The 14931-nt window shown below is 60.3% G+C and overlaps 1 protein-coding gene across 2 annotated transcripts; it reads right to left on the reverse strand.

Moving 5' to 3' along the window:
* Positions 1-99: 99 nt before the first annotated feature.
* FBXL16 (F-box and leucine rich repeat protein 16) lies at positions 100-13874 on the reverse strand. 2 transcript variants are annotated; one of them, XM_072942318.1, is made up of 7 exons: positions 13622-13874; positions 9606-9675; positions 4283-4938; positions 3026-3534; positions 2567-2651; positions 2191-2254; positions 100-1982 (listed from the first exon to the last, which is right to left on the reverse strand). In XM_072942318.1, the coding sequence occupies exons 3-7, from the start codon at positions 4922-4924 to the stop codon at positions 1834-1836; spliced, it is 1449 nt and encodes a 482-aa protein (XP_072798419.1). In that variant the 5' UTR covers positions 4925-4938; positions 9606-9675; positions 13622-13874; the 3' UTR covers positions 100-1833. The 2 variants fall into 2 exon arrangements, with proteins under 2 accessions (XP_072798419.1, XP_072798418.1); XM_072942317.1 differs by lacking the exons at positions 9606-9675; positions 13622-13874 and adding an exon at positions 11153-11489.
* Between the last annotated feature and the right edge of the window lie 1057 nt (positions 13875-14931).

Genomic DNA, 14931 nt, shown 5'->3' on the forward strand with positions numbered 1-14931 from the left:
CTGATGAGAGGTGCACAAAAATTCAGATGTATGCCACTCAAGACAGATACACCCTCCCCCACCATGGTCTGATGACCTAAAAACAATTCAGACCTGTGTTTTTACAACTTTTTTTAATATATATTTTTATAAACAGGTCACGTGATAAAATAGCACAAGAAACACTTACCAAATATAAGGTTATATCTTCCGCATATACAGGAGAATGAGGTTGTTATGTACAATAAGAAAATGATTTTAGGGGTTGGTTGGTTTTGTTTTCCTCTCTCCCCTTTTTTCCTCCTACAGTCATTGGAAATATCACAGCTTCAGTTGCATTAATACTTTGGACAAATGGACAGCTGCCCCTCCCCACTAGGGAGCTGTGGGGAGAAGAAGCTGAAGAAACTGGCTCCTGACCACCTCAACCCTGGAGCCTCTGGCCAGTGCTCCAGGGGCAGGGAAATCTTTGGGCTGTTGAACTGTTTCTCTTCAACAGCATCTCTCTCTCTCTCTCTCTCTCTCTCTCTCTCTCTCTGTCTCTCTCTCTCTCTCTCTCACTTTCTGGCTCTCTGGAAACTGGTTACTCTCTTCCAACCAGATTGGGGGGGGTGTCCCAAAATTGGATGTGGGTGCTGTACATCCTGGGGCTCAAGGTTGGGATGGAAAGGGGTCCCAGCCCCCTCCTCAGCAATTGCCAAGATGTGCCAGCACCCCCAGGACATCCCAGCGTCTTGGGATTGGACAGAACATGGTGAGCCCATGTGGGCAGACAGAGATTTGGGAAGATGGTTTGAGGGGTGCAGCTAGAAAGGAGCCCTCCCTTCTCTGGGTGTTAAGGGTGTGCTGGCCACTGGAAGATCAGAGTTGCTGGCTGGCGCTGGCCGTAAGCCTCAGCTGGGGCCCCCCTTTTCAGCTTCCACCTAATGGAGACCTACCCAGGGTGAAGTGTGGCGCTGAGGGTCCTGAACCCAGCTGGCTACAGGGGCTGTGGGGTGGGGTCCACCCAGGACTGCTCCCAAGGCCCCAAGGCCTGCAGGCCCTGAGGTTCACTCCAGCTTAAGGTCTCACAAGGCAGCTGTACCACCACCGCTGGGTTGAGGCGGACTGGAGCCAACTGGGCTAATGTTGATTATGCCAAGGTCATTTTCAGCCTAGCGGCCACTCTCCTAATCCAATTCTGCCCTAGCCTGGCGAGGGCCCAAGGACCTTAGGCCTTGGAGTCGGGGTGGGGCGAGTAGAGACTGTTTCACACGGCGGCAAGGAAGAGGGGAGGTCGTTGGGGTCAGGCTGGCATGAGGAGGGGGGAGGGCGGGTGGGACTTGGGCTCCTGGGTGGGCCATGGCTTTGGCGGCGGCCTGTTTCCCCTCGCAACCCTCGGAGGGCTCCAGGCGCGGTGCAGTGGAAGATGCGGGAAGCCCTGGGGCTCTTCCGGGCCCCTAAGTCCTAGGAGACACAGTTCCCCTCAATCCCCCTGGGCCCTGCCCGGGGTGGGGGGACGGCGGGGAGACAGAGCAGGGTGTGGCGAGGAAGGCGGTAAGGGTGGCCGCCTGGCGAGCTCAAAGCGCTCCCAGGACCAAGCCCCAGCCCCCCACCGCCGGCGGGCGGGCAGGCTGGCGAAGGATGGAGGTGGCTGTGGCGTGGTGGAGGGCGGGCGTGCAGTGCGGGCACGAGGGGCATGCACAAAGTCCCCGAATGTGCGTGCGTGCGCGGGGCTGGTCAGTCCGCCGCCCTCCCTGCCCGGGGCGGGGCCGGGAGGAGAACGAGGGGCCGAGGAGCCGCGGCTCAGCGGCGCCCCGGCGTCCCCGCCCAGAGCGCGGCGGGCTCCTGCGACGGGGGCGGGGAGGCCCGGCGCTACTCGATGACGAGGCAGCGGGGCAGGTGCTGCGAGAAGTACTTGAAGAGCTCAGGGGTGGCCCCAGGGCAGTTGGTCAGCTCCAGCTCCTCCAGCTCCTGCAGCTGCACCAGGCCCGACAGCCCTGTGGTGGTCAGCAGCGGGCAGCCTGCGGCGGGCGGGAGGCGGGTCGGCGGCTGAGTGGGCGGGGCCCGGGGCTCCGAGAGGCGCGGGGGGCGGGGGTCCTCGGACTGAGACCTGGGCCACAGCGAGTCAACCCCAGGTATGGATCTGCACAGGGGACCCGGCAGGGCTGGCTGAGTCGGACTAGGTGTGGGTAGGTGGTCACCGTCCAGGAGGGCACCAGGGGGTCTCACCTGCCAGAGACAAGAGACGCAAACTCCTCATGGCCAGGAGGTGCTTCAGCCCAAAGTCCTGCACCTGCGCGGGAGGGCGAGGCGAGTTTGTTTACGTTGGCTCCCTGAGGGAGCCTCATTCCTGGGGTCAGGCCATAGGGGGCGGGGTATGGGTTCAAAACGGGGGTTTCTCAGCTCCCCACAGAGTCGGTGAGGGCCCGGGGGACTCCTTTCTCTCCGCTTATGTCGGCCGATGGGTGTGGGGGATCCCAGACTTCCCTACAAGATCTGAGTGGGCCGGGTGCAGGTCAGCTGCTTGTCTGGGTGGGGGATTTCCCCGTGCCCCCCCACCTCCCCTGTCTACTCCCCAATCTCCAGAGGCGTGGAGGGCTGGTACCTGGCAGCACCATCGCAGGTAGAGACTGCGGAGGGAGGACATTGTGGACAAATAGCTGAGGCCAGTGTCCGTGATGCGTACACACCTGTGGTCGCAACAGAGGGGGGCTGCCCACCTTCAAATCACCTCGCCCAGCCCCTCAGTTTCGACCCCTTCCTTCTTTTTCTGGAGTGCCCCTGGCGTGAACTCCCCACCTCCCCACCATGGCCCCGCCCTTTCCATAGCCCCATCCCAGCCAGGCTTCACCCCTACCTGGTCACTGAGTGCTATTCTCTACTCCAGAGGACACAGCTCAGCCCTGCCCTCACTTGGCTGGCGTCTTATCAGGGCCCCGCCTCCCTAGCCGCAGCCCTACTCTAGCTACAGGCCTGTCCACTACTCGAGGCTCCCTAGTTAGAAGGTCCAGTAACCCTCACCCAGCCCTGCCCTCCACAGCCCCAGGATGGGGGATATGCATACCTGTCCAGCACAAGCTCCTCCAGGCGGTGCAGATCGCAGGCCACGTACTCGAGAGCCATGTCGGTGATGCGTGGGCACCACGAGAGGTCGAGGCTGCGTAGCTTGCGCAGGTTCTCGGCTACAAGCTCCACGCCATCATCGGTGACCTTGGAGCAGCCAGAGAGGCTGAGAGCAGTGAGATTGGGCAGGCTGTGCACCACATTGACCACACCGTGGTTGGTGATCTCCCAGCAGGAGAGGAGGCGCAGCGTGTGTGTGCTGTGGCCTTGGCGCGCCGTGAAGTAGGCCAGCGCTGTGTCCGTCACGTGGTAGGCCTGCAAGCTCAGCTCGGCCAGGTTGGGCAGCAGCTGTGAGATGGCTGCAATAGCGTCGTCGGCCACATTGATGCAGTCGCTCACGCTCAGCGAGGTGATGCGAGCACTCAGGCTGGACCACAGCCCAGCCTCGGTGAAGTCGTTGCAGCCCGACAGCTCAAGGCGCACCACACCTTGCATCTGCTCCAGCATCACCTGCAGGCGGGCAGGCATGGGGTCAGGAGGCCTCAACCTCGCCCTCGCCTTTGTAGAAGCCTACCACCGTTTCCCCAGGTGAGCCCCTCCCTGCAAGGCGTGGTGAGGATGGTAGGAGTCAGGGCAGAAGGAGCCCACTGAGGGGCAGGAAGCTGTGTTCTTGAGCACGTAGATGGTGTAAACATGCATCAAGCTGTATGCTGACTAGTGCACTTACAGTGTGTTCATTACACCTGAACAACATTCAAAAAAGGAGGCAGGCCACAGGAGATCTGGGAGCCCAGGGCCTGGCTGGAGTAGGTGCTCAGAGCCGTTGGTGTTAATGATTTGATTTTTAGAGTCTAGGTCCTGCACAGCTGCTCCTCCAACCTCTGCCCCTACTCCTCCTACCTCCTCCAGCATCCTCCCAACCCACAGTGGGCTTCAGAGGCATGCAGGGCCCTGAGCTCAGAAGGGCCTCACATTTAATTGGCTACTTTGCTGTCACTGGCTTGAAATTCTTAGTCATCTTGGAACATGGGACCTGACTTTTCAGTTTGGACTGGATCCCCCCAAATTATGTAGACAGTTCCTCACCCCAGAGCCATGCTCCTCCTCAGGGCACCAGCCCCGCCCTTGGCTGCTTTGCTGCTTGGTGCCCAAGCTTCCTCTCGGTGCTGCCTCCCACTTCCCCCCAACACATGCTTAGTGGTTGCTGCCTGCCCCTGCCCCTGATCCCTGCCCCTTCCAGGCCAGTGTCAGGGCGCACCTCCAGGCCAGCGTCAGTGATGGTGGAACGCTTGAGGCTCATGGCCTTGACACCCTTCTTGGAGAGGGCATAGTTGTCGATGAACTCACAGATGTCCAGGTCGGAGACTCCAACCAGGCAGAAACCCTCAAAGCCGCGTGCTGCAAAGCCCTGCAGGCTCACAAATTCCTTCTCACCTCCAGGCAGCACTGTGTAGAGCTCCTTGGCGTGCAGCACAGGTGTGAGGCCCGCCCAGAACTTGGGCTGATAGAGCACACGCCTCCAGGCCTTGCACACCTGAGCCAGCACGCACTTCTCGCAGGCGGAGAAGTACCAGAAGAGGCCATTGAGGATTTTCTCGTCGGTGGCCAGTGGTGGCCGTTCTGCTGGGGGCCCAGGCACCGGAGCTGAGGCTGGTCCACCAAGGGGGAGCCCCGCCGGGGGGCATAGGCCCCCGGCCAGGGCAGCCCGGGGCGGCGGGGCAGCCAGGCTGGGTGGTGGGAGGGAGAGTGGGGGTGGGTGACAGGGTCGGTTCTTGGCAGCCGGTGTGCCCTTGGTGATGCTGGCTGTGCCCAGGCCGTTGGGCTGGCCTGGCAGCTTCACCAAACCATTGCGAGGCAAGCATGGAGGCTTGGGATCGCCGTTGATGCCCGGGCTCGACATCTTCCTCACTCGGTCTGCAGACAGGATCCAGGAAGGGGGAGTGAGTTTGCTGCCGGGGTAGAGCTGGGCTCCTTTCCATCCCTGGGCAACCCTTCCCACATCATTCCCAGAACCACCCAAAAGAAGGGGTCTGAGTGCAAGTCCCACCCCCCAGCTACAGGAGGGCAGGGCTGGTCATGACCACGACGCTCCCTGAGCACCTTCTATATGCTCTTAGCTCAACTTCCACCCACTCACAGAACATTTTGCCATGTAGGTAATACAGCTCCCATTTTACAGATAAGAGAACAGAGGCTGAGGGAGACAGACACTCACCTGTGACTGCTCCCTTTGCCTTTGCTACCCTGATGCCTACTGTCAGTGCCTGCGAGGCCTGCCTCTACTGGGCAGGGGCTGAAGAACTGAGGGTTTGGGACATTCTCTGGTCCTTCCTCTATGGGGTGCCAGGGTACTCTCTGGAGTGGTTCCAGTACCCCCTCTGAAACTCACACACCAACCTCGGAGAATCTCAGTGGCTACAGGAAGTTCTGTGGTTCAGAATCTACCCAAAGAAAGGGCAAGTGTCTTCCCGGGGTGTTTACCATGATCCAGCACAGTTAGCCCTGGAAATATTATTTCTTCAATCCTTCACTCAGACCATTGAGGATGATGCTATGATGACTGTACCCATTGTATAGGTGAGGAAATCACGGCTGAGGCAGCTGAACTGCTTGTCTGAGGTCATAGTAAGTGGTGGAGCCAAGACTCAGACACAGAGCTGGCTGTGGAAGGCTATGTGTAGGGAGCTTCCCACAGGGTGGGGCTGAGACCACCACCCAGCTCCCTTCCTCAGGCCTCTGAGGCTGTGAATGGTTGGCAGAGTTCACTAGGCACAGATGACCCTGGAGACAAGGGGCAGTGGGACCCTCACAATGCCATCATCTATTCTTCATTCTAGATCTCCTGCCTGTCCCTACCTCAGACATTCAGCAAGAAAGTAATGTACCCCGTGGCTCACCCCACCCTGGCTGTATAGCCTCGGTGAGCCACTTCCCTTCTCCATGCCTCACTTTCCTCACTTCAAAGCCTAGGAGGTGATGATATCGCCTCATGGGACAGTGTGGGAAAAGGACAAAGTGTAGTGCATGGCTTGTAGTGAGCCTGCTGGCGAGAGGGGAAGAGGACGGGAGTCACCAGGAATGGGGGAAGCCCGTGGTCCCGCCTGGCTCTTCCCAGCGCCATGCCCTCCACTGGCTTCCAAGCCCTGGACAGGACAATACTTGCCAGCATTCCATGTCTGGGGAGGGGGTGCATCCTGGCCTGGGACCAAGGGTCTTCCTGAAATACGTGGCCCTTGTGGCTGCCAAACCACAACCTTTGGGTCCAAAGGTCTTCCTGCCCTGGTAGCCATGAACCTCCCGGCCTGCAGTACACCCTGGGTCCTCCTTCCCCAGAGGAGGCTCCCACACCCTGGATGCCCCTACTGCAGCTCATGACCACTCTTGTTCACACTGGCCGATACGGGACATCCATAACAACGTTTGCTGAATGCCCACTGGGATAATTGTATATTTCAATCTCACAGCAGCCCTGGCGGGGGCACTACTGCTACCACCGTTTTCAGATTAGGAGCCTGAGGCTCCCAAGAGTTACAGTTTGCCCACAGTGGCAGGGACAGCCTGACATGAGGGCTGCTCCAGATCCCTTAATGCCAGTACATAGGAGGGGACCATGATGGGACAGCAGTGCCTCATGTTGGGACAGGATGAAGCCTACGACTGTCCCCCTCCACTCCTGGGGCCAGGGGTGAGGCTGTCCTGGCAACTCCCTCCTGTGAACTATGCTGGGTACAGAGAGGCAGCCCCAGTTTGAATACCTTCTGTGTCCCCGAAGCAGGGCACGCCGGCTTGCCACAGACCGGGCGCGGCCTGCCTGACGCCTGCCGGCAGCACCATGGACAGCACCCCTCCAGCCGCCTTCCGGGGGCTCGGAGGCCAGGCCCGGCCCGGCCCGCCCGCTCCACCACGGACAGCGGCAGGACCTCGGGATGGCCTGGCAAACCCAGCTCAGCAGGGAGGGGCCCTGGAGGCTGGAGGGAGCGGGGAGGGGACGCCCGCTCGGCTAACATTCCGAGGAGGCGGCGGAGGCGGCACCAGGGGAGAAATAACTCAAGAGCAGTACCGATTTAGGTTGAAAATGCTCTGAGCCATGGGTGTGCACGTGGAGTGCCTGAGTTGACGGGATCACGTGTATGCCCCGGGCATCTGCGGGGCTCCCTCCGCATCCCCCGCGGGAACTCACATTTGCATACACCCACAGTCTCATCCCACCCTCCAGGCCTCTGGGTCGAGGTGGCCCATGGAAGAGAGCTCAAGGGAGGGAAGGGCCAAGCCAAACATGGCCCTCAGCAGCCTGTGGGGAGTGTCTGAGGCCGCTTGTCCCACACCCCCATCCCAGGCCAGTAGGCACTGGCCTGCCTGTAGGTAAATTCTCCTTCCTCAACCCTTCCCCCCCACCCTAGATTGGAGCTGCCTCCCTGGAGGCAGCCTTGCTGCTCTACAATCTTGTCCATAGTCTTGCTGTGCTCCAGATGCTCCCTATACTCCAGGCTCATTGACCTAGCCTCAGTCCTGAGCTCATGTCACAGATGGCTCTTCCTGCCAGTTAGGCAAGAGGTCCCTGGGAGGCTGAGATGAGGGCTCCTCTCCTGGCCTGGCCCCACCCACCCAGCCAGACAGGTTGCAGAGCCTCCTATCTTCTTGGTACCTGTGACTGACCCCACTGTACCCTGTGGGGTTAGGAAGACCTGCTTGGATTTTCTTGCCAGGATGGGGCAGGGGCAGCTGTCAGTCCACTGGGGACTATCTCCCCACTTTGGGACAAGCACCAGGAGCTAAAACCAGGAAAAGGGGCTTTAAAAACAAAGATGGCCAAGTTTGCACTTGGCCATCAGCCCCTGGTGTGTTGTGTCTGTGCAGGGTGGAATTCTGAGGGAGGTCCCCTCCTGGGATGGGCTGCGGGGATTAGAGATTCCTGGGTTCATTCCAGGGGAAGACAGGAGATGCTGGTCACTACTTTAGTTGTTTTGTCCCCACCAGCCTGAGCCAGAGCTGGATCAGGGTACCACTTGGGAGAGCTGACCATGGTCTCTGAGTTTCCCCAGCTGACTCATGTCAAGCATGGGGGCCAGAGTGGACCTAGGGAGCATGATGGGGTCCTGGGGACTCCTGGGAGGACTTCAGAACTTGGTGGCTTCCTGGCTGACAGTCTGCAGATCACCATGTGGGACTTCCTAAGGAGCTGCCTCTTTTGCAGGTCAAGTCACTGGGCCCTGAGACCCAGCAAGTCCACCTTACAGCCTCACTTCCAGTTCCTTTCCATCCCTGACCCTAAAGTCCAGCCAGACCCCGGTACCGCATTCCTCCTTCCCTCCCCCTCTCTGCCTGGGCACAAGCTGGTTCCCCTGCTTGTTCAGTAGACCTCCCTACTCCTTAACCCTGCAAGCTCGTTCTCTTGCATCTTCAGTGTGAGTACTGCCCCTGCCTCTCCCTGTGGGACCCCCACATCTCCAGAGTCTCTGTCATCACTATCTACCTGCCTACTTCTCCCCTTGGCTGGCGACTCCTTGAGGACAGACAGCACAATGGCTGAGTGGCCTCTGGCAGTTTGCTGAATGAATGAAGAATGGCAGTTCATTTATCAGGGTCATGCAGAAAGGGGTGCAGCTGCCAGAGGCCCAGGAAGCAGGATGGAGGGCAGTCAATGCAAGAGCTGTAGTTCAACTTGTCAATCTTGGTTGTGACAGAGGCCAGTGTCCACATGGGAGGGGGGCCACTGGGGTTGGGGCTGGGCTGGTGTCAGAGTCTCTGGGAAGTCTCACAAGACCCTGGGGCTTGAGGTGGGCCTTGCCATTATTCAGACCCTTGGGAAGAGGATGGCTCAGGTCTCCTTTTTGGCTGAGTACCCCACTGAGTGCTGCAGGGTTAGGAAGCTGGCTGCCTGTCCCACATAATCTGGCCAGACCTAAGGGGAAGGGGACAGGAAGCACCAGAAAGGAGGGAAGCCTGGTCCTGTCCTGCTCTCCCAGCACCAAGTCCACCTCCCCATTGCTGTCTGAGCCCTTCGTATGCCTCCAGACCACAAGTGGGGAGCCAGAAAAACTTACATCAGGTCCATCTGCAGTGGCAGCCCCAGGGTCTGGGGTGACACCTGAGGTATCTTGGGATTGGGGACACACTGCAGGCTGACACATTCCATGACAAGCCCCGTGACTCAGGCACATTCACATCCCTGCCACTTTGCACATGTCCTTGCAGCAGCGCAACCCTCCCGCCCCCAGCTTGGAGATGCTTCTGAGGTGCAGGCTTCCCCACCCATGCACCAGGGGCTCTGGGAATGGAGCATGTGGGCCTTGAGGGAGACCTGAGCTGGTGCTCCAGCAGACTGAGTCCTGTGGCCAAAGTCATGGCAGCTCAGCCGTATGGGACTGTGGGCACCTTGGGGAGTGGACCCTGGGCTCCAGACCTCATCTTGGCCCCTCTGCTCTGAAGGAAATGAGCCCCCTTCCAGTCCCTGCTGCTTTGGGTGGCTGCCCCAAACCCTCCCAGACGAAGGAATGTGGCCTGAGCCCACTCTCTGCAGCTGGTCTGCCTAGGGCTCATCCTGGGCCACTGGTAGGGAAGGTTCTGGGTCACCCACTTACCCCACAGTTTCCTTTGGCACCACCTCCACTTTCCCCCTACGTCAGACCTCTGAGACACAGCAGCAAGTTCCTACGTGTGACAAGACAGGGGCGGCCAACAGCTAAGCTGTGCTAGCCAAGGAACTCCTTCCCCGACCTCTGGGTGAGATGTCTCCCTGGCTCTCAGCCATGCAGTCCTTCCTGAGGCCAGACCCAGCTGTCCTGAGTGTCCTAGGTCCCCTGACCTCAGAGGCCACTTGTTTCCTTCTGACCAGTGGGAGATAGGACTCGCCCAAGTAGCCTGGAAGTGGATGTAAGCTGGAGGATGGGATCTGTCCAGTGAACCTCCATAGCATTAAAGGTGCTTGTAGGCCTGGCCCAAGGGGTAGTAGAGGTGGGGGCACTAGGCAGTGCAGGTGGCAGGCACTGGGCCAGATGAGTGTTGGGATCCCCTGGGGCCCAAACAGCCCTCTTTGCACTGACCATGTTTATGACTGGGGCTTGAATTTCCCTCCTCCCCAGACAGCTCTTGGTCCAGCCCTGTGGCCACCTCCTGCTGGGCCAGTAGGTCTCCAACAGTCCTCCTCCCTGGTCTGTGGGACCCCAAAACTCTCAGGGTCCCAACCCAACCCAGGCCTTCTCCAAGGATGCTCTCTAGTAGTCCTCAAAGGCGTCTGCTGGGAGAAGAGGCCCTATGCCCCGGTTGGCACAGGGAGGCCTGAGCTGAGCCTGGTCAGTGGGTCCTGGGAAGTGGCAGGTGAAGCAGCATCCGCCATCTGCTCCTTCCATGGAGGGAAAGCTTCCTGTGCAGATGCTGGGAGGGGCTGGAGGAGTGGCCACTGGCCCATGGCTTCCCTGAGGCTCCAGCAGCCAGGCCTCCTCTCCTTCTGGGGTCATAAGTGGGGGACTTTCCCCATCCACTCAAACTTCCAGAAAGACAGGACTCCCCCCAGCAAGTCTCAGAGTGCCCAGTCCTCCTTCTGGGGCCCTCCAGCCTTGGTCAGCTCCCAGCCCTCCTCCAGAACCAGGCACATGGCCAGCTCCCTCCCTTCCCCTTGTTCTCCCACTGTGGCAGCTCCACACAGGGTTGGGTCCAGGAGGTGTCCAGGGGCAGATCAGCTCCAGGCCAAGCGTCCACAAGCTCCTCCGGTAGTGTAATTGTACCTAACACCTGTCTCACAGGCCCAGGGCTCATGGTGCTGGGGTGGGGAACCCAGAGTGCAGTCGGGTCCAGGACCTCACCCAAGCAGCCCAGCTGGGGGTCTGCAATTCAGCTTCCACAGGGCCACAGTCAGGTGGCACCAACCTACAGCCCAGGTCCAGTTGCCATGGGGATCGAGTCTCGACCAGGCGGGCCACTGGGGTGAAGGGCTGTGGGAAGGTCTGGCAGGGCCAGAGGCCCAGCTGCAGCAGCCAGGGAAGGGGCTGCGGTTACGTAAGCCCTCTGGGGGTGGCAGCGGCGGCGCTGTCCCAAGCCCCCTCCCCACCCCCTCCTCATTGTAGTATCCACGGTGTTGTGGCCTGGCCTCCTCCCTGCCCTGTAGCCTGGCCCGGCACACACACCTTACCTCGGCCCGGGCTCCTGGCTCATGCCACGCTGTCCACCGGGCGTCCTCCCGTCATGGGGAGCCCGGCATGCGCACCGGCGAAGCGGGGAGGCGGCCGAGGTGCTGGCCTGGCCGGCAGGGCCCGGCCGCGCCCCGCGCCCCGGCCTGGCCGGCCCCCTCGGCCGCGCTCCGAGAGGAACTCCCCAGTGGGAGAGGATCGGCCGCCCCGAGCCTCCCACCGGGGAGGCTGAGGCTGTGCCCAGATAAATAAGGCCGCTTTGCAGGGAGCCAGGAGAGCACCTCCTCCCTCCCCTCGTCCTCCCCGCGCTCCTCCTCCGCCCTCCTCCCAGCGCTCCTCCGCGGCCGCCGGAGGCGCCGCGCGCGCCCCACACCCAGCCTTACGCGCCGCGCCTTTGCGCGCTCCCGGCGCCAGGAGCCAATCCGGTTTGGCGAGCCCGGGCGGGGGCGCCGAGGATGCTAAGCCCGGCCTCGCCAGCCCCGCCCCGCCCCGCCCTGCCGCGCGCACAGCGCGCTCCCGCCGCGGTGCCCACGGGCACGCGCCAGCGCGGCTTGCACCCCTGCCCTCCCTCGCCACGGGCGCTCGCACAATAACAAACCCGGGCGCATGGCCGGGAGGGGAGGGCCGAGTAAGTCAGGGCGCGCGGCCGGAGAGCGGGCCCGGAGCAAGCTCTGCCTGTGTGAAGCGGTGGGGAACCCCAAATCCTGAGGGGCGAAAAGGACTCGAGCCCTTGGGCGCCAGCGGTTGGCCCAGGGGTGAGCGAACGGTCCGACCCTCTTCCTCCTGGCTCCTCCTGCGGAGCAGAAGGTGAGGCTCCCTTCAGGGCCCTCATCTGCGCACCTGCTGGGTGCCAGGCGCAGGAACCTCCCTCAGTGGGGAACACAGTTGCACACCTGCAAAGCCAGAAACAAGTGACCAGGAGATCATTTCAGAAAGTGATGAGTACGATGAAAGTAAGAGAGCCACGGAATGGTGACCCCAGGAGAGTGATGGTGGTAGTGGAGTTCCTGAGGACATGACACCAGAGCTGAGACCCCCAAGGGTGGGAGGGCAGAGAAAGTTGTCCAGGGAGGGGTGTGCAAAGGTCCCGAGGCCTTAAGGAGCCTGGCGAGTACCCTCTGGAAGGGACTGGAGGTCTCAGTGGTGGCAGCTTAGTCTGGACAGACTGGGAAAGAGGGTGGGGTGGGGTGTGGTGGGAGGGTGTGGAGGGCTCTGTCTGGGCCACTGGGGACACCAGGCCTCCAAGCCGGCCCAGGACAGAGGACAGAAGCTAACGCTGTCCATTCTGGGGTCTCCTGGGAGCAGAGATGGCAGAGGGAACAGGTGTGAGGAGAGCAAAGTGGGTTCTTTGCATCAGAGAAGGGCCTCAGAGCTGAGAGACAGCCCCCTTGAGACAGCCTTAATAGAAATGAAACCAGCTGGTGTCTGCAACATTTTGACAGGAAGTGGGGCCCAGTGAGGCTGGTGTAAGGGGAGGGCAGCGGGAGGGGGAACCAGGCTGGTCTGACCCTGGCTGGTTTGAGGGGCATTGTGCCACTCTTGCTGTGTGTGGCACACTGGATGGGGTGAAGGCAGTTCTCCCATGTGGCTGACTGCAGAGTCACAGTCTCACTGACGCTGACCAAAGGAGGAGGCTTGGCCTGGGCAGGCAGGGTGGGTTGCCTGAAGACTTTGAGGTGACTGGGAGAGTGTTTGTTGTCCCATTCCCTCCAGTGTGTGGGTCTGGAAGTTTGGCCTTCCAGCTCAGCCTCCACCCAATGTGTGCAGGCGTGGGTCAGCATGGACCCTGGTGTAGATGGTGTCCTGACTGGTGGGCAGGGTTTCACTTGGTGATTTGAGGGGGTCGAGAGGTCACTTGCCTTGGGAGAATCTGAGCACTTGCTTAGAGGGACATGAAACACTACTGTGGGGCTCCTCTTCCCCCTGCCCCACCTGTTCTAGTTGTAGAGGGGTCACTTTACAGGCATGTTTGGTCCCCATGCTCCCAGGGCTCCCTCTGCTCTTTGCTGCAGCCTGCAAAGCCCTGAGTCTCTGTCACTGTTGGCCTGAAGCCTTGCCCTGTACTTGGCCCCTTGCTCTTAGAGCTTCAGCTACACTGGCTTTCCAAGGAGGCACCATGTTCCTCACCTGGAGCATCTCTCACCTGGAGCACACTTCACCTGGAGCACCCTTCACCTAGAGCACCCCTCACCTGAAGCACTCCTCACCTGGAACACCTCTCACCTGAAGAATCTCTCACCTGGAGCATCACCTCATCTGGAGAACCCCTCACCTGGAGCACCTCTCACATGGAGCACCCCTTATCTTGATGCCTAGACACCGAAGAGTCTCTTCAGTCCAGGTGGCTGGGGGTTTCCAGCTCTGGAGTCATGAAGGGGTGAGGACCAAAGGCTGTTGGCATGTCCCATCCTGAGACCTTGGAGGGCTCTGAGAGAGGGAGCCACTGTCACATCAGGGAATTGGCTACTTACCACAGAGTTCCCCACTGGTGGCTCTTGAGGTCTGGGGCAGTGGTTCTGAAACTCCTTGAGGCTCCTTGCAGGAGGTCCTCAGGCCTTTCCTTGGGGGGCTCTGGAGTGGAACGTGTGCCCTGGAACCACAGGCATGGGTCCCAAATCCTCCCTCCCTGGATGAGGCCTCAGACAGGTAGTTCTCCTCCTGGAAAATGAGTTGGGGGTCCAAGAGGATGCCCTGAAGATCCTAGTGCAGCACAGGTGGTGAGAACCCCATGCTCCAGAGTGATCAGGCTGGCTCTGAAGCTTCCTGCTCTAGAGCCATGGGCCGGATGGACACTGCTCCTCACTGCCTCTGCTCCCCACACAGAGACAGGGGTGCCAAGAGTGCCTGGGGAGGGAAACATATAGGGTGGGCAGGTGTGTTTGTCTGTCCTGGCCACTCTGCAGCCAGAATGGGCACCTACGACAGTGAGAACCTCACAGCCTGGGGCAGCTGTGGCAGCAATGGGTGGCGGGCAGCAGGCAGCCGGCCTCTCTGCTCTTTCCAGCTTCTGTTTCCCTGCCTTCCCTCCTCCTAGGACCCAGGCCTGGCTCACCAGGGGCAGGGGGGCGGAGCGGCCAGAGCTGAGGATGACTCAGGGCCCAGCTGTCACCATGGCAACCCTGTTGCCTAGCAATGGCGGTCTCCCAGTAACGGCTGTCTCCTAGCAATGGGATATTTTCCCGGGCCCTGGCTGGAGCCTGGCAGTTATTTTTAGTTCGGCTGCAAATCAATCTGCAGCTGCATTTTTGGATCCTGGAGAAGATGCAAGGTGTATGTAGTGGGTGGATTTCTCCTCAAAGGGAGGAAATTTGCCACGTGTCCCAAGGTACAGGCTCATGGGTAGGCGAGGTGATTCCACTTGGGGGTGGAGGGTGGGGGTTGTGCAGGTGAAAGGGAACCAAAGGTTGCAGAGTTGGCAGATATGACTCCCTGATGGGGTCTCTAGGAGGACTGGTCTCTCCAGCACCCTGGAGTTCCCTAGGTCAGGCTGGTCAGGAGCAATCCAGGCCAGTATTCATGGTTGACACCATTGGATTGTGTCACTGGGTGGTCCAGGTTCTAGCTGCTTTCTGGCACCCCTTGGCTCTCAGTTACGGGAAATGTCCTCATTGTCTCCTGCCCCCAGCTTCTCCCAGGGGTGCAGCACCCTGCCCTGGGCAGCTGAAGCAGCATATTCAGGAGATCCTAGCTGCAGGGGTCTCAGTGGCCACAGGCTCTGCTGGGGACACATCTCTCCTTCTACCCTGCTTTTCCTGAAATGGGAGCCCAAGTGGGCAGTCTT

This window comes from Vicugna pacos, chromosome 18, assembly GCF_048564905.1.
Source record: "Vicugna pacos chromosome 18, VicPac4, whole genome shotgun sequence".
In the NCBI taxonomy this organism is placed as follows: Eukaryota; Metazoa; Chordata; class Mammalia; order Artiodactyla; family Camelidae; genus Vicugna; species Vicugna pacos.